We start from the raw sequence: 19,184 nt of genomic DNA, 5'->3' as shown, positions 1-19,184 counted from the left end.
CCCTTAATCTCTGTTCCTCTCTGAAAGTAAGAGTCCAAGTCTCACAACCATACAGGACAACCGGTAATATAACTGTTTTATAAATTCAAACTTTCAGATCTTTTGACAGCAGACTAGATGACAAAAGCTTCTCATCCGATAATAACACGCATTTCCCATAAGTATTTAATCTGCATTTAATTTCCTCCCGAGTGTCATTTATATTTGTTACTGTTACTTCAAGATAAGTTATTTAAATTTGAAGGATGTCTCCAATTTTTGTTTCCATTTCGTACAATATTCTTGTCACGAGCCATAATCATATAGGCTACTATGTCTTTTCGGGATTTACTTCCAAACCTGTCGTTTTACTTGCTTCAAGTAAAATTTCCATGTTTTCCGTAATCGTTTGTGAATTTTTTCCTAAGATATTGACGTCATCCGTATAGACCAGAAGCTCATGTAACCCGTTCAATTCCACCAAACCCTATCTGTTATACTGAACTTTTCTAATGACATATTCTAGAGCGAAGTGAAAAAGTAAAGGTGATAGTGCATCTCCTTGCTTTAGCCCGCAGTGAATTGGAATAGCATCAGATAGAAACTGTAAATCTGAAGACACGATTAATAATCTAAAATTATCCTTTGGAAAGTGAAATGTTAGAGCAGCATTTAAATTTTCCATTACCAAACATTTTCTAAGCATATTTACTATCATGGTGTGCAGTTCGGAGACTCTTTTGAACATTCACTTAACTGATTTACGACTTGCTACACAAACACCTCTGACCATCCTACCCTGTCCCCCATTTTCATACTCACAGTTTCCATATTTAATGACATTCTTATGGTAACTGACAGGATTCTTGAAATTGTGGGAAATATTATGTGGATATGAAGGGAGCTTGTCAATTTTTCTAAACGAGGGTTGTGATTGGTTACTAACAGAGGAAGACAAGATTTCCGTCACAGTAAGGAAGACATTTATTTATGACAACCAATTAGTAGGGGGCGGTAGAAGGTCTGTCGGCAAAGTTCTATGAAACTGCACTCCATGATATAAAATGAACTTTAGTCTACTATTTCTGTTTTTAGTTAAGGGTATATGTACGTGAACGACGACAAATATTATTAGAACATGCAGGCTCTAAATTTCTAAAATTCTATTAGAAAATGAATTCACAATTGCACAAAAATTAGAAGGTACCATAACAAGACTCATTAGAACTTAAATATCTGATAAAAGTAGGCCTATAAAAAGTTGCTAATAATATTTTTGAAACCAGTTTTACCAAAGTATGAGAAAAAAAAATTCTGCAGTTACATCATTTGGTAACCAAAACATTGTTATGGTCTCTCTGACATCTTTAATATTTTTCCTGCATGTAATAAAGTCTTATTTCTGAAAAGTAGACTACTCTCAGACATGTGGAGTTGTTCATTTTAATACAATTAATTTTTTATTTGTCCTGTATAAAATATATTAAAATTTACATAATGGTTTGTGACATAATTTTTCTATTTTCAAAGAAATGGACATTATTGTAGTCTACCTTTTGCATAAATGCATGTTAAATCAGTGTACAAAATTTCAGAATTCTGTCTCTAATGGTTATGGAGTTATAAAATAATACGTGTGACAAATTTTAAAATTAACTTAAAGTAAAAAGTGAATTAAAAAAATATTATTAGTAACTTTTTTATACTTTTATCAGGTATTTAAGTTCTAATAAATCTTGTTGTATTACCTCGTAATTTTTGTCCAATTGTGAGTTCATTTCCTTATAAAACTTTAGAAATTTAGAGCCTGCATTTTCTGATAATATTTGTGGTCGTTCACGTACATATACCCTTAAGGAATAGATGACATTGAATGAAGACATGTTCATTTTTGTTCTTAAAGAATATCGTCGTTTTTCCTACAATAACTCGTATGTGCAAAATATAAAATCTTTCAGAAGGAAGGAAAAAAACATTTATCCATCCTATGGCAGCCGTACAGAGGAGATTGTGAATTCTTACATTTTAGAAACAAAGATATATAATTATATATAGGAGATTTTATTATTTGCTGTATCACTATTTACGTTGTTTAATAGAGCAAAAATCTGAAAATCGATAAGTATGTCACATAAGCTAGGAGTTATTGCAGGATCAACGACGATATAAGGATAATGACGTTGCTTACAACCTAATAATGACGCAGAAGTGTTCGCAGTAGTTGTGATTCTTATGCACCTGACCGCGGAACACAAGTTTGTGGGCCGAGGCGTCATCGGGGAGGGGCTAATGCTCTGCGCCATGTCTCCGGAGCAAGTGCGCCCTTGGGAAAAGGCATCGAACTAAAATCCAATGGAAAATCGTTAGTTACTTCATTGTGACCCCCATGAAGGACTTTCTCAGAGCTGAAGTGTGGTGCACGTGGATATAAGCCTCCTGTTTGTACCTGCATATGCCACATTTTAAAAGAACCAGTGTCGTGAAGGCGATATGTTTTATGCATCTCGTAACTATTTGGTTTTTGATTATCTTCTCAGTTAGGCTTACTAATTTCGTTTTTATGTTTTGATTCTAATTGTTGTTACAGTAGTCTTTACATAGGCTTAATTGATATTATTTTTTATCCACCCTAATATAAAGTCATATTTTCACTGTCTATTTCATATAAAACTGTTAGGCTATATTAAATTAAACAGCACGAGTCACTACACAATTTTGAACGTGGAGCATTTAATTGGGTACCTATTTGGAAAAGTAACAGTTACCATTTCTGTAATATTCTACGCGCATCTTGCGTCTTAGCAGGAACTTGCTGATGCAACCCGCAACATAAGACTACTCGCTAGCGGCAGGAGGCCGATGCAAACCTCAACAATAACATAAAGGATACGAATAAAGTAACTCTTAATAATGCAACTTGCATAATGATCTTCAATTTATTTCATATAACTTACATCATAACCTATACTTCGTTCCATAATTTCTGACAGGAAACGTAGGCCTAAACATTGTCGGCAGATGAGAAGAGAAGTATAGTTCCTATTCTACCAATGGCAGAGGTTTCATTCCACGCTTGTCTTTGAAGCTGGGCGGTCTGAAGCGTTTTACCTCCGCCCAACTTCAAGACAAGCTTGGAATGAGACTTCTACCATTGGTTCAATAGCATTTATATTTCTCTCCTCCTTTGTCGGCAATATTTACATCTCCCGTCAGACATTATGGAACGAAATATGGGCCTAGAAACATTCAAACCCTTACAATCACACAACCACCAATAACTTAGAAATGTTCCATGCTATTAGGCTATATGAATTCTAGAATCTATTGCGTTCTTTTCCCATACTTTGTGTAATAAGATATTAAAAATGGCCCTGTCGAGAAAATAATAGGTACGCCTTAGTTATAAGAATACTGGATGTTCATTTCAAAGTGTGTCATGACGTCACTCTTGTGAGTCAGCGATTTGAAGCGAGTTTCAACTTTTATGTCAGAGAAGTTGCCTATTAATCAAGACGTTCAATCTGAACTTGAGGACGTGTACGGTATAACTTGAACGTCGTAGCAACAGATGGCTGTTTGTACGGTCTGTGTGCTACCATAACCTCTTTCGAACTGTGTTTTGCTCGGGCAAGTCGTACGCAGGGTATTTGTTATCATCGGTTGCGTACGGCAACATTCCACAACACAAATCAAATGCTCCATGTCCATGTTGACCGTCGAAGTTAATGTCAACAAATACTGTACGTAAGTAATCGTCTTAACCCTCTTCCCATATACCGACAGTAAGAAAAAAAAACTCACCTCAGTACGCGTTTCCAAACAGTTCACATTTTTGCCATTACCGGCGTTACCGTACGTATCGGTAAGTACTCTTTAGAATGAACGCCGTACTTTCCAGGCAGCTTCTCTGGCACATAAGTAATACGCCTCAGCGGAACTGTAGGAAGATTGAATTCTCTAGGCTCATCGGCTAGCCACATGACGACATACAGCGAGCCACGACACACTTTGAAGTGAACACGCAGTATAGTCCTACCTACTTAGCCTAACGCTGAGACTTCTTATACTCGTATTTCCCATATGTCACATTCAAAACATTTTGCAGATATTTTGACAAAAAAGTACAAACATAGTGATTCACTATGGTTCCCTAAATTACCGAGGACATTTCGAAATAAGTTAGGAAAGTATATTTTCAATTTATTGTCGACGTTTCTCGAGAAACATCAACCGTGCTCATACAGATCTTTTCTTCTGTTTTGTTTCAAATTGCTGAACCATAACACACTTTCAGAGATACTGGCGGTGTTTTGCACACACACAGAGCCCCAATGACCTACAATAGAGTACGGATATTAAGATTTTCTTAAATTTAATTTCCAGAGTAAACTTATTCTAAAATGGGTATTAAATTAATAGGCCTATAACATGAAACATTAATCTAGTGAAATGAATTTCCTTTAGTTAGCCTACATATTACACATTCGTCTGATTTATTTGTTGGTTGTTTGATATGTTTAAAAAATCTCCAGAAGAAAACCTGTCAACTCTCAGTTCCTGATCTGGGAGCACCTACAAAATGGATTTCATTACTCCAGATGACAAGATGATTGGAGAGGATAATAACTAACATAGTTGAATTTTGACATTGGCGATAAATGGCTAGTAAAATTTGCCTCACCCACACTCGTTATTAGACAGTTTATTATAGTACGGCTACCGTGCCTCAGTGATAGGCCTAAGGTATTCGTAGCTTTATTTCTCTTCGATGGAAACCATGTTAAAGATTGTTGTGGTTTTAGTCCTGTTTTAATCTGTAAATCTTAGATTTCGTATAAGTAGGCCTAAACATAGACTAATAATTGATGATGAAGGATGAGTGGAACTGAGAAAAATTCTCTCCGGCACCGGGATTTGAACCCGTGTATTCAGTTCTGCGTGCTGACGCTCTATCCACTAAGCCACACCGGATTCCCATCCCGATGTCGGATTGAATCCTCCCAGTTTAAGTTCCACCTCTTGGGTTCCCTCTAGTCCTCTAGTGCATGAACTGGTTCCATAACACGTGAGACTAGGGTAAGGATGAGCGAGTTTATCGATGATCCAAACAAAATGAAATAACGTTTCTTTTAGTACTCTCTATCTACCACATTCTTCGGTAAAATAAGTTCTGAATCATCCTGTAGAACATTGTTTGATTACGTATTTAGTTCGCTTTTTAAGTGCTACAATCGATGTTGTTAATCTTTAACTTTAGTGGGATAAGATAATCAGAGCGCCTGGGGGATAGACAATCTTCAAAACGATAGACACGAGTGAAAACACTGAATGTATGGTGTAGAAACATCACAAATTTAATTCAGTAATAATACATATAATAGGCCTAATATAAACCACATTTAAATCACCACTAAGTACGTGAGTAATATTTTTGGAAAGAATAAGTTAATATTGGTACTGTGTATGTATACGACGTCACAAGTAATACCTTTGAAAATGTTGGATTCAGAAAACTAAAGCAAATATTGTTATCACAGCCTTCCATCTGTCTTTAATACGTGTGTATTTGTTAAATAAAATTTGTGCATACATTTTAAAATCAAATCTTCTCGGTTATTTTAGGGTCCATCATAGATCCACCTCCTCATGGTGCACCACAGTCTACGTCGAAGACAGCAGGGTGATCTACAGTTTCGGCTCGTCACTCCTAGAGGAGGACGCTTGAGGTCAATCAAATTTCCGCCGTTGGAAAAAAAATAGGGTCCATTGGATGTCATAGTACTATACCCCTATGAAACCAGTTGTAGTGTAATTGGGTCTTAATTGAAAATACAGTGCATACATTTTATCTTTCCACGCTCGTATTTTTGCAGCCGCGCTCTACACTGCCGCGTTCGCTCTACATTCGCGAGCGTGGAAGGACAAAATGTATGTATGTACAGAATAGGTATATTAGTGTTATACGAGGTTCATCCAGGAAGTAAGTTGCAATGGCCGATAAACAAAACAAAGCATTAATAAGGAAGAAATATCTATTGCACTATTTACAGAGATTCACTGGTTACTTCTCAACATAGTTCCCACCGTTATTGAGGCATTTATCGTTCCGGTGCACCAGCGTTTGTATGCCCGTGTCATAGGAGTCTGCCGTCAACGTCTGGAGCCATGAAGTCACTGCCGTCTGTACCTCAGAGTTTTTGTGGAAACGTTTTCCTGCCAGAAAGCGCTTTATGAGACGAAAGAGATGAAAGTCATGTGGTGCGAGGTCGGGGCTGTAGGGTGGATGGTCGAAGATGCAAAAGCGTAATGCCTCGTCAGCATTCCACTTCTCTTGTTCTGGATCATCCTCCTCAGATTTCGCAATGTCTGACAATTCCGATCAGCGGTAAAAACTCGCACATGAGGACACCACATCGATCCCAGAAGACAGTGCACATGATTTTTTGACAGAGAACGACTGCTTCAATTTGGTCCTGAGAGGTGAACCACTATGCCGCCAATGCATGGATTGTTTTTTGTTTCTGGTGTGGCATGCATGCACCATCGTCTTGCCATACTGTCGCTTATAATGTCGGGTCCATACATGTTGCACAATTGGCGGTGGGTCTGTGCTGGAGATTGCATCTGAGGGTGCAGAAATCGGATAAGTGCACTATCAGTTGCAGCCATTTTCTCCTAGCGCTGTGCAATAAGTAGTAACTACTGCCGTCACAAGACTGAAAGTGCACTGCATTATTCTCACATATCTCCTCTCTACTGTTACGCATGCGCATTCCCTTCCAACTAGTCATGCCATCTTTGGACGCGATTGGAAACTTACTTCCTGGGTGAACCTCGTACATACAAATATTTTTAGGGACATGCGGGCGTAATAGGCCGCCTATACTGAACCATATTATGCAAATATTTTCTCAGTTTTCGAAGTTATTTTTGACACGAAAAATATTATGCATTTAGCTTCCTGTTCGTTAATATTTCCAGGCGATTTATTTTTCCTACGAACATTTGGTTAGTTACGCAGAAGCTCAAGATTGTGGGGATTGTCTATCATCCAGACTTAACATGAAAGTCTTTGTACTGTAACAGATATCGGTAATCAAATAATGTAACATATATCCAAACATTAAAAGGCCACCGGCGTAGCTGAGGTTGTAGCGCGTTTGCCTGCTGAAGTTGTGTTCGGCATGAGTTCGATTACCGCTTGGGCTGACTGATTACCTTGTTAGGTTTCTCCGAAGTTTTTCCTAACCGTGAGGCGAATGTCTGGTAATCTATGGCGTATTCTCGGCCTCATCTTGCCAATTCCATCGATGCTAAATAACCCAATAGTTTATACAGTGTCGTTAAATAACCAAGTAAAAACACAAACACGTTTATTTATACCTTTCACATTAACACATTGGATTAAATTCATTACTTATTTTGTACTGTAATACATTCGAATTTAGAACACAGTCTATATAGTTTTGTTTTCACAATTTTGGTAAACTGCAATAAAACAAAAGCAGTGCAAGTAATGTGATGTAAATTATCAAAATAAAATAGACTTGGTAAACGATGTAGCTTTCACTTGTAAACTATCACGAAAGGATTAAAAGATATTAATTTTTTTATGAAATAAAAGGAAAATACGCAGTAAAATAACATCACAATTGTTAGCAAAATTAAATAATGTATATACTTTTTTTTTCAAATGTTCAGTCACATTATGAAAGCAAACAACGTACATTGCGCTGCGCGATCCTCGACCCGAGGACGAAGGAATCTTGTATCCCGCAGTCTTTGGTAGGCCTACACAGCAACGAACACTATTACATTAGGAATTCCATGATTTGAAAATCGTAGCCAATAGAGTTTCCTTTCCACGTTTGTAAATTCTCCGTGCATTAAATGAATACCTAATAATTCACCATCAGTTAATCCTTCCTTTACGTCAGATGTTGTTGAATGTGGGCTACTGCCTGCAAAGTTAATGGCCCTTAACTGACTGAGAAGGAGTTTGTGCTGGACTACGTATATTCGAAAGATATGCTTAGGCCTATAGTTTAAACTGGCGGGCGTTTCATAGTGTTATCTTTCATAAAACATCAGACTGTAAAATATGTGTCATATTTATGAAAAGAAAACTATTAGAGCAAAGAAAAAAGTAACTAGGGCGTTGTTTATACGTATTTTACCTAAGAAAATATCAAAATATATGCACTTACACCTCTAACAACCTGTGTAAGAAGTATCAATGTGAAGTGGACGACTTTATGTAAAGGGGTTAGGTACAGCTTACAGCAGAAAATTTTTTGGAAATATTCAACATTTTTACCTCCATTACTGTATCTTGTATCTACAATAATGAAAATTGGTATGTGTAAAACACAGTCCTGCTGCTATATGAAAGAAATATTTTTACGGTTAAAAAAAAAGTATTTTTTTTTTCAAAATTCAAAATGGTGGCAGTTTACTGTGCAGTGATGAAGCATTTCCTTCATAACTCATAACCTTGTTAACTTTTTCATGTTTTCCCTCTTTTATTTTACTGCTGAAACTCATGTTTAAAATATCATGCTCTTTTAACTACTTCCCGTAATAACTTGTTAACTTTTTCATGTTCTCTCTCTTTTATTTTATTGCTGAAACTCATGCTCTTTCAACTACTTTCCTTAATAAATAATATTTTTGTTATTTTGCATTAGAAGAAAATACTGATATTTGACCTTTTTTAAATGAATTTATTTTCTTATTACACAATCTATCAAAAGTTGAGAAGTGATCTTGCATCATATTTTTAGATATTGCATGCATAAATACACACAAAAAATTTCATCACAGAATGTTGGATAGTTTTTGAGTTATGTGGTAAAGGTTTCATCTCTGCACAGTGAAATGAATTTTGAAAAAAAAAAAAAAAAATGTAAATATTTTTTTTTTTAAATCGTAAAAATATTTTGTTCATATAGCAGGACAGTGTTTTACAAACTAATTTCAATTATTGTGGAAGATACAATAATGGAGGAAAAAGATGTTGAATATTTCCAAAATTTTACTTCTGTAAGCTGTAGACCTACCTAATCCCTTAACACAATAAAAGTTCACAAATTTCAAAATAATTTTAAAGTAAAATCCAGGAGAGATATATAGAATAATACGTGAGATATAGGACTGTTATTTAATTAGAATTTGTACTAAGTTACGGTACAGATTGTAAGATGGTTTGCTGCGAGATTCTCATTAACGTCATGTAGTAAAGAATTCCTTAATTTGCCGCAAGCTGGAACCTTCTGTTGGTGTTGCAGGATGAATGCATGATGGATCATGAAACAGACGGAGACGGTGCCATCAACTTGTCTACGTCCCAGCGCCCTTCCGCAGCTACGACTCCCAACGGCAACATCGAGTACGACGACCAAGAACAAGTGAGTACCTTGTCACTTTGGATGAACACTTCGGATAACATAATTACATAGTTGTTGTCTACACTAGATGTAATATTAGTGAAAACGGATGTTTTATTTATCGTAATAAAATTTTCGCAATTGTGGGCCTACAAACTGCAGTCGGATTCAAATTAAACTTTTAGGAATCAAAACAAGTAATGTCACAAGCAAGGAAGTAATTATCACCAACTAGGTCTTAAAGGTCCGTCGGTAACTTATAATTACATCTCGAATGTGATTACTGTCCACCAAAATTTACACAGTTTCTTTGACGCAAATATACATCAAATGATTGTTTAAGCGAATGAAAGCTTTATAAGTTGTGCGATATTGTCATGTGAATTGTAATTGAAAATTCGAACTTCTTTTTTATGTTCCAGTCTTGCTATTTTGTCACTCATATGAGATAAGTGGCAAAAAAAAACTCTAGAGAACTTAAAATGTTTTGACTTGATTTAAAATGAACTTAGTAAACAAAAATAAGGGAATTTTAGACCTACTGCAATTTCTTTTATAGGCCTAACACTTTGCCTTTATACACCGTCTCCTGCTTAGAGGGATCGACAAATAAGTGATAATTTCAAGTGTAAATAATGGTTTATTAACATAACTTTTCAGATAATTTGATGTAAAAACTCTCTGAGTTTCGGAGAATGCTGAATGCAACTCGATGTGTGCGCCTTGAGTTGCCCTGCAGATATCTAAACGACGGTATTCAACCTCAACCAATTATTCTGTGGCATTTGTGGAGTCACTAGCGCAGCTGCATTTGTGATGCGTTGTCTCAGTTCCTCCAAAGTGTTAGCCCTGCCTCTTTGGCACACAGGATCCTTCACAAAACCTCAGAAAAAAGTCCATGGGAGTCAGATCGGGTGACTTGATTGGCCAGGCAATGGGTCCTCATCTTCCGATCTACCTATCCATGTACGACACACGACGTTGTACTCGCGTAACAGATTTTTCTTCTGCTAGCCATAGCACACATTGAACTTTCTGTTGTGGTGTCCTACAAGAAGGCGCCAGGCTTGTTTTAGCAACAGACAAACGAAAGTTACGCATGCAGCTGTTTTCAGAGTTTGTTGCGTAAACTTGGACAGTTTCTCTATCTTGTCAGATGTAAATCACAACGATATCTTTATCTGGTTGCAAGCGGTGAGCATTTATTTCTCGATCCCTCTAAGCAGGACACAGTGTACATGTTTCATTAATTACTCCGTAAGATGTAGCGTATAGAATGTTTGTCATATTACAATACCTCTGTTTATCCTTTCACACTGAAGCAATGAGCTTCCACAAAACGCCTCCACCACACTTACGGATTTTAGAAACTGTATTCCATTCTTATGTTACTTGCTTCCTGGTCTCTGTCTTATAATTCTGTTGCAGTAGAATTTTCTTGCTGAAGATCATACAGACGAGAGCGAACTTTGTGAATAAACAATGTTCGCGAACAATGTTTTTTGAACTACATTTGCGTGTTCTTTCCTACAATATGTTTTTGTTCGCGGAGAACTGTGTTCCATCGACAGTAGATCGAGATCAAAAGAAAACATGTTCGCAAGAAATGTTGGCATTTCACCTCAATAGCGCGCTTCACTTACTGTCCGGTAAGGACTAGATGCGTTGAGGTTATAGATTAAGATTGAACTGTTTCAATGGATTTGAAAAGGAGAAATGCTATGATCCAGAGCGGAAACTGTTCAGGTAATTGAATTGTCCGGAACAGAGGAGTGTTTTAGGAACACAACTTAAAAAAATTACAAGAACACATCGATGAAAAGCGATTCATATGAAAATATGTCGTCCGATGAAGATTTTGAAATAAGTGGTGAAAAAAAATATCATTGCTATCTCAGTTCAGGAAGGAAAAAATAAAGGTCCAGAAAGTAGGTGTGGAAGTGGTGTTTCTGCTTACACACCAAAATGAATTGAGTTTGAGACCACGCAGTTTTTGTTTGGTCTTAATGAACTGAAAGTGCTGCAAAGCAAATTCATAATTGAATCGATTATTTTTGAAAAGTCACGTGTCCACTTTCGTCAATTTTACTGCAGAAGCAAAAAAAAAAACTGTTTAATTTGCAAATGATAGGCATACTTTGTTGTGTAATCAGTTATTTTTATTCGACGACAGAGGTGTAAATGTGTCTTGACTATTATTGACTAACAAATACTTAAAATAAAACTGTTAACATTATTTTGCTGAGACAAGATCTCTTATTTCTGAAATAAAGCAATTTAAAAGGATAACTTTTAAGTTTCTTCATTAAACACTTTCTCTGAAGTTTTCAGTCATCTTTATTGTTTCTTTCTTCTGTCAGCCAATGGAGAATTTCTTCATAAAGTTTAAGATATTCAGGAAGTACATACTGCATAACTTTGCTGACATCTTCAACTTTCTTCTTATTTATTGGGACATTCCCATAATATGTTTTGCTTTCAGGTAGTTTCAAGTCATTAGGATACATCGCGTTGGTTCTAAACAGTAACTTGAATGTGGGTAGGCCTATCATTACTCCATCAATATACTCGTATTCATATGCAACCAATGTGCCCGGGGACTTAGCATCAAAAACCATCACTGAATACTGTGAAATTTGAAAGTATCTTTTCTGATATTTAGGCACTCCTTTTGCTAATGATTCAACTACTCGCTATTTTTAACTGTTGTAAACAAAGAGAATGGAATCATGGGTTTTTATATTGTACATCATGCAAAGAATGACGGGAGAAGAAGAGAGTTTGATAAATCACATTTCCTGAACACGTGCCCTTTCAATACTAAACGGAAAATTCTTTACACTGTAACACTCAGTAGAGTGCACATACTTGTGCCTTTTCTTCAGCAGACGGTGCGCTACACTAAGATGAATATGATGGTGGTCATAACTCAATTTGTAAAAAAAAAAGTGGACATGTGACCTTTCAGTAATAATCGATTCAATTTGTCGTCGCTATTTGACAAGTCTTCAACCAAGCAAAAATAACCTCATTCACAAACTGTACGAAATGTTTGTCTTGGTTTGGACGATAGAGTCACCTGCCAATATGTTTGTAAAACAGTGTTCGTGAACAATTTTGCCAACATTTGCCCGGTGTTCATGAACAAAGTTCGCGTTGGTCTGGACTCGTCTTTAGATAATAACCAATCAACTTCAATTTCGTTCGCTTCTAACACCTCCAGCTTATCGTAGTCCTCCGGAATAAAGAGATACATTTTGCCAGTGTTATGAAATAGGGTATGAGTTATTTCTTAGGTAATGCTTGAAAATAATGTGATACTTGCTCGCGAAAAACACTTGTATAAAAATCTGCCGCACGTGAAGGACCATTCAACTGTAAATAAATTGTATAAAAAGCACAACTCAACGACGTGCTCACATACTAATAGGACATGACATGAAGTTCACAAATTGTCTTTCTACACGTTAAATCATGAAAATAACCTCATATCTTCACTGGTCATACTGCCGTGTTTAAAAACATTTTTCACACTATTCTGTAACACTCAAACTGTTTCCAACATGCAACATTGTTGCAAGAACGTTATCAAACTTTCTCTCATGTTTCTCCGTCACATCCACACTTCTGCCACGCGTATATTAGCATGTCTTTGATGACAGGTGAATGAAACTGTTGATACACAATAGAATGCAATATCATTATGAAGCCTCTATCGTGCAATGTTTTCACAGATAATTTTATTTATTAAACACTCTTCTAGTTTTCAAATTACAATTTTATTTTGCCTAAAAATACACATACAATGGTTGCAAAAATATTGTAGTTTTTGAAGGAATAATTTATGTTTCAATTGTCTTACATGTAAGGTATTGTTTACACTTTCAAAAGTAAATATAGTGTCATCTATCTGACCACTTCAGGAATCTAGAAGTACCGTAGTAGTGTGCCTTTCTTAACATCCGGGAGAAATAGGTCTACATCTCTTAACCATCTTCTCACGTGACTTTTTTGTGAGTTTACAGGAACTATTTGCATCGACACAACATTAAATGGATTATCAATGTCTACACGTTGTTTTACTTTTGGTTCAAATTCTCCTTTCGGTTCTTGAAAGCATAGTATGTACAGTCGTTTCCCTAGACTTCTAGCTGCATAGGTATTGATTTGAACGGTGTGCGAATGAGTGAAAAATGCCTTGGATTGCACTACTACTTTATTAACACGAGTTAAGAGAAAACAAATTGACTAAAACATTAATGTGAGAGCTCTGATACGGTGTCGCGGAGCTATGAGGATCCGATTGCGAGCAAGAAACGGTATAAGTAGCAACGATTTTCAAGTCCTTATATTTCGTAAACGAGGAAAAAGAGAAACGAACAACTATAATCACGTATCTTAACGAACGAAAATTACCTTAAATATGCATTTTAATTATATTCAAGTTACACGATCTGAGACGGTTCCTTTGTATATAAACGGAAGACACTCTATATTATACCAAAAAGGCACGACGAATACGTCCTTGGTCTTCTTTTAATACTCGTTAAAATTTAAAGCAGACTTGTAGAGGAAGGGACTGTATATCTTGGTGTATAAAATGTAGGACCGTGGCTCTGCAAGAAATACGCTTTTTCTGTATGCTGGATACTATGATTGCTTGAGAGAAGAGGCGACTGTTGTATGTTGTTGAAGACGGTGGAAATATAGTGCACTGATGAAACCTAGACAACAGGCCTTAGAACCAAGACTTGGTTCGTAAAGTAATAGATCTCTTCGCAGTGCACATTACCTGGATTCGAAGCCAGGGAGATGGCGTTTGTTTTCTTTCACACTTGTAATTGACCAATGGGGCTGCGAGAAGTTTGCTTCGAGCATATTAAACGAATTGTCGGGAGTTTGGGTGTGTCAGAAGGCACCGGGCAGATATCTTATAATCCACTTTAGTTTGCGCTATGTTCTTGGCCAGGCCTCCCACATCCAAGTTGCAGTGTTTGTTTTTCTTTCTCCTCGTGATCGCTGCCAATTTTGTGTTGGAACTAAGGTTGTTTTTAGTAAATAACGAACGCCCCAATTTCCTTAATTACGTTGCCTGCCCGGAAAGCAGCGCCGAACACTGGGCGTGCCAGAACCGAGTCCATGTCCGGATTATTTTGTTATGTCTCCCACTCCACCTGCGAAATCAGCATTCTTGCGAGAGGACGATATAACAATGATCTGCCTTACCTATTTTCGGAAACTTAAACTGGAAGTAATGCGAGTTGTAATTTGACACGTTTATCATTTGTTCAAAGTAGGCTTCTCGCGTCCTTCATTCCTGAGAGGAAAGTGATATTTTTTAGTTACACTAAAATTATTACAGTGTTTGACGTCAGGGGATTTACGTATTGTGTAGTTCATGGGAAAACTTTGGTTTTCTGTTATTGAATTCAGGAAACATGCTCGCTAAATGCGTAACACTTGCGAGTGATTTTTGCATTAACTTAATTGTAAGTTGTGGGAGTTTTTTTATTCAGCATTAAAAAATACTCTTTATGTACCTTCCATATGACTGGAGACTGACTGCTAAGACATTTCTTAGCCTAATTGTTGTGTAAATAAAATAGAAGACCATGTATTCCCTTAGGTTATGTGATGTTGAAGAATTTTAATACATTTTGGATATCTTTGGCATTTTAATGAGTTTTGGAGCACTTTTTACACAGTTCTGTCTGTTCAGTTGAGTCTGTATTGACTCTGTGTAAGAGTTACTAATTTAAAAAATCAATTTTGTTGACGTCCTGATACTTCATACTTTGTTACGCATCCATGAATTGTTAAGAAGTGGAAAATCAATCGGAAGATTTTGTCACAGGCACAAATACCAAACGTAGACTATATATGAAGATATGTTAGAATCGTAACACTCATGGAGAAGTAGCTAACGGGAAACTCGAAGTTTTAACCAAATTTTAGAGTTTGAATATTGGACTGAAAATACATCAAAACTATAGACCCAGGCGTAGCGGTCGGCCTATTCCCCCAAACAGTGACTTTTGAATACTGGGAGTGAAAAGCAATGAAACATTGAGATATTTAAGAAATATTAATGTTAGTCATTTTAACAATACTACATCAATAGGCCACCCGTGAAATTGCTTCCTAAAGCTGATGTTGTACAATAAGCTTAGTCTTCGTAATGCGCCACTTAGATGCCAGTCTTATGACCGATACGATGAGATTTTCTGTACCCTTTGATGAAGGTTTCTGCTGTTTCACCAAAGCATCCTCTCTTTTCCACTTCGGCACAGCCTTCAAGTCAGACCACTGAACTGGCTTCAAGAACCGCTCGTGCAGGGCCTGGGTACTGAAAGGGATAAGCTAACTATGCGAGACTTGTTGGTTTAGTGTTTGTTTCCCTGAAACAGCGAAGCACTCTCTCAGAAGCCGCTACAGATTTGATCTGAATTCAATGCGGACGTGGCAAGATACTTGAATAAACAGAGAATAATTTCTTCGTTGTTGCTGCATTTCGTTCATGACACAAATATAGCAAAAAACTAATATTCGTCAAAGAGATTTGTTTACTTGGAAATGATGGCAGTACAGTCGCGGAAAGCGAAAAGAAAAGATGCAGAATCACGATAGAAAATTGGGCCAAAATAAGTGAATGCGTAAAAAATTGGTTTAGCGGTATAGACCTATTACTGTGATTCCACATTTAAAATATCTTGCATTGAATTACATAATTGTTTTCCACACCAACCTTCTGTGGATTTCATGTATTTAAATCTGTCGAATATCTTAAAATAATATCTTCCTCCATAGCTTAAATTATTAAATTGTTTAGAATGCGTTATAATGAGTTCTAACTTTCTGTAGCTGAATGTTTTAATGATCCGTCAGTACATGAACACGTAGGTCGTACCGTTGAACAAGTTTATAAATAGCCTAACATATTTATAAACATAGATTTTTTTATTTTTATAATTAAGATATTTCTTAAATTACAAACCTAATTACCGAAATTTAAGATGTGATCCTTTCCAGGACTCTGCAATCTCTGCTGTCTTTGTCAAGTTTATTACGTCTAATTTCTTGATTTGTAGGTAATAGGCCTCACGATACGTTCTGCAGAGACATCTGCACTCACAAGTGAGAGTTCCTTTCACAAATATATTTTTCCACAAAGGAGGGAACTTTTTTGAGCTAGGAAAATCAGTCGATAATTTTTTCCGGATGAACATTTTTGTGCTTACCTTGAATTCAGTTTTGATTTCCTTATATTTGCAAGAGATAAACAATTATTTTTATCAACCATTTAAAGTAGGACCTAATAGCTCTTGGCTCGGCTTCAATCCTGGAAAATCCAATTAAAAGTAAGCTTACGATAACCATAGACCTCCGGTGATGATTCACCAGACATTTACTGGACAGTGGATGCAAGATTCCAGCGCGACTTTCTATCATGCCATCCGTTTCAATGTGGAGACGAACCGCGACTTTACAGTCCTACAGCAGTGCTGCTGTAGTGATAGCTGTGAGCACAGTACTGCTACTGTGGGGTAGCTGCTTGTTCAGCAATGCTATTGTGAGAATTGACAGCTGTGAGCGCAGCATTGATACTGTGGGGGTAGCTGCGAGCCTAGCAGTGCTGCCGTGTGGATAGCTGTGATCACAGCACTGCTACTGTGGGGATAGCTGTGAACATAGCCCTGCTTCTGTGGGGATAGCTGCTTGTCCAGCAATGCTGCTATGAGAATGGATAGCTGTGGGCGCATCAGTGATGCTTTGAGGACTGCTGCGAGAACAGCAGTGATACTATGGGGATAACTGCGAGTCCAGTGCTACTGTGGGGATAGCTGCGAGCCCAGCAGTGTTATTCTAGGGATAGTTGTGAGTCCAGCAATGCTACTATGGTAACAGCTACGAGTCCAGCAGTGATATTGCGGGGATAGCTGTGAACCCAGCAGCGCTACTGTGGGGATAGCTGCGAGCTCATAATTGGTACTGCGTTAATAATTGTTAGCTCAGAAGTGCCACTGTGAGAATAGGCTAACTGCGAGCTCAGCAGTGGTACCATGGTAATAGCTTGCAGTCCATCGCTGCAGCTGTAGGATGACAGCGAATCTAGTAGTGCAACTGCTGTAATAGCTGGTAGGCAAGCAATGCTGCTATGGTGGTAGCTGTTAACTTAGTTGCATTTTCGTAAAGATTATTTTTTTTTTGTCCTACAGAATATATCTGTTACGGTATCAATAGTTATTAGAGGAGAAAAAAATCGTTCCGGCGCCGGTGATCGAACCTAAGTTCTTGGTTCTATATACCAAGTGCTCTAATCACTGAGCTACACCGAAGTTCAATCCACATCACCGGATCGAATCCCTCTCTAGTGTTTTTCCCTTTATGGCCTGACTCCAAGTTCACATATATGTTGACATATATTAAATCAACTGCCATTATATAAGGAACGCACTCAATTCAGTGACTTGGTGGCCGAGATTCCACAGTATTATGCACTGTTGGGCGAAGAATCTACGGAAAGATTAATTTTTGGTCTTACAGAATATATCTGTTATGGTATCAATGATTCGACCCGGCGCTGTGGATTGAACTTCGGCGTAGCTCAGCGGTTAGAGCACTTGGTACGTAGAACCAAGGACCCGGGTTCAATCCCCGGCGCCGGAACGAATTTTTCTCCTCTAATAACTATTGATACCATAACAGATATGTTCTGTAGGACCAAAAATTAATCTTTACTTAGATTCTTCACTCAACATTGCATAATACTGTGGAATCTCGGCCACCAAGTCACTCAATTGAGTGCGCTTCTTGTATAATGGCAGTTACTTAATATATATCAACATATATGTCAATTTGTAATAAGGCCAAAGAGGGGGAAAAAACTAGAGGAGAGGGATTCGATCCGATGCTGTGAATTGAACTTCGGCGTAGCTCAGTGGTTAAAACACTTGGTACGTAGAACCAAGGACCCGGGTTCGATCCCCGGCGCCGTAACGAATTTTTCTCTTCTAATAACCATTAGTTGCATTTGTTTTGTCTGAGATTAAAAAGTTTGAGACAAGTCATCTTAGCCGAAGTTGTACACCGTTTTTTAATTAATTAAAGTAATTCTCGCAAATACAACCCCGAATCCATATAATGTTGAGTGAAATTCGTGAAGGGTATCGAGGCATTGCTTATTTGAATATAAGTTGTCGTATTTATTGCCGTTTTATCTGTCATTATTGTAGCATTACTTTGTTATTGGCTGTCTTTATCACAGTTGTACCATCAATGTGATAAACGCAGTATCAGGATCAATATTTATCCACATTTATTCGATTTTCGTAGTTCCTGAATATTCAGCAACTGAAAGCGAAAGAAAAGCTGTTCAGTAGTTATAATTTATTCGTTATTCGAAGCGAGATGTTATGTCGATAAGAGTTCTTAAGACGCCTGCATTCGCAACTAGTGGTGGTGATACATTCGACATGTTTGGGGCTCCTCTAGTAATTGGCCTGAGCGTGTGTGTAGTGTAATTAGTATTAGTATTAGTATTAGTATTAGTATTTAGTATTTATTTATTTAACCTGGTAGAGATAAGGCCGTCAGGCCTTCTCTGCCCCTCTACCAGGGGATTACAACTATAATATGAACAATAAAATTAAAATTAACATTAAATTTACAATTACAATTACAATAAAAATTAAAGTACGACAAGATTACCTGATTAATGAAAGCTAGACATTTTATCATAGAAGTTAAGAACAAAGAATATTTTTGTATTTACTGAATTACAAATTAAACCAACAATAACAAAAATCTAAAGTAATGAAA

At 37.0% G+C, this 19,184-nt stretch overlaps 1 protein-coding gene across 8 annotated transcripts in view; it reads left to right on the top strand.

Moving 5' to 3' along the window:
- FoxP (forkhead box P) overlaps positions 1 to 19,184 on the top strand; it is a 965,968-nt gene that overhangs the window by 493,468 nt on the left and 453,316 nt on the right. For all 8 annotated transcript variants that reach the window (XM_069838171.1, XM_069838170.1, XM_069838166.1 and 5 more), the window contains exon 3: positions 9,267 to 9,386. In XM_069838171.1, coding sequence (XP_069694272.1) covers positions 9,276 to 9,386 — 111 coding nt within the window. In that variant the 5' untranslated portion in view covers positions 9,267 to 9,275. The remainder of the gene's footprint in view (positions 1 to 9,266; positions 9,387 to 19,184) is intronic.

Source organism: Periplaneta americana, chromosome 10, assembly GCF_040183065.1.
Source record: "Periplaneta americana isolate PAMFEO1 chromosome 10, P.americana_PAMFEO1_priV1, whole genome shotgun sequence".
Taxonomy (NCBI): domain Eukaryota; kingdom Metazoa; phylum Arthropoda; class Insecta; order Blattodea; family Blattidae; genus Periplaneta; species Periplaneta americana.
Note: the sequence above shows the minus strand (reverse complement) of the source record. Positions and strands in the feature narration are given on the sequence as shown.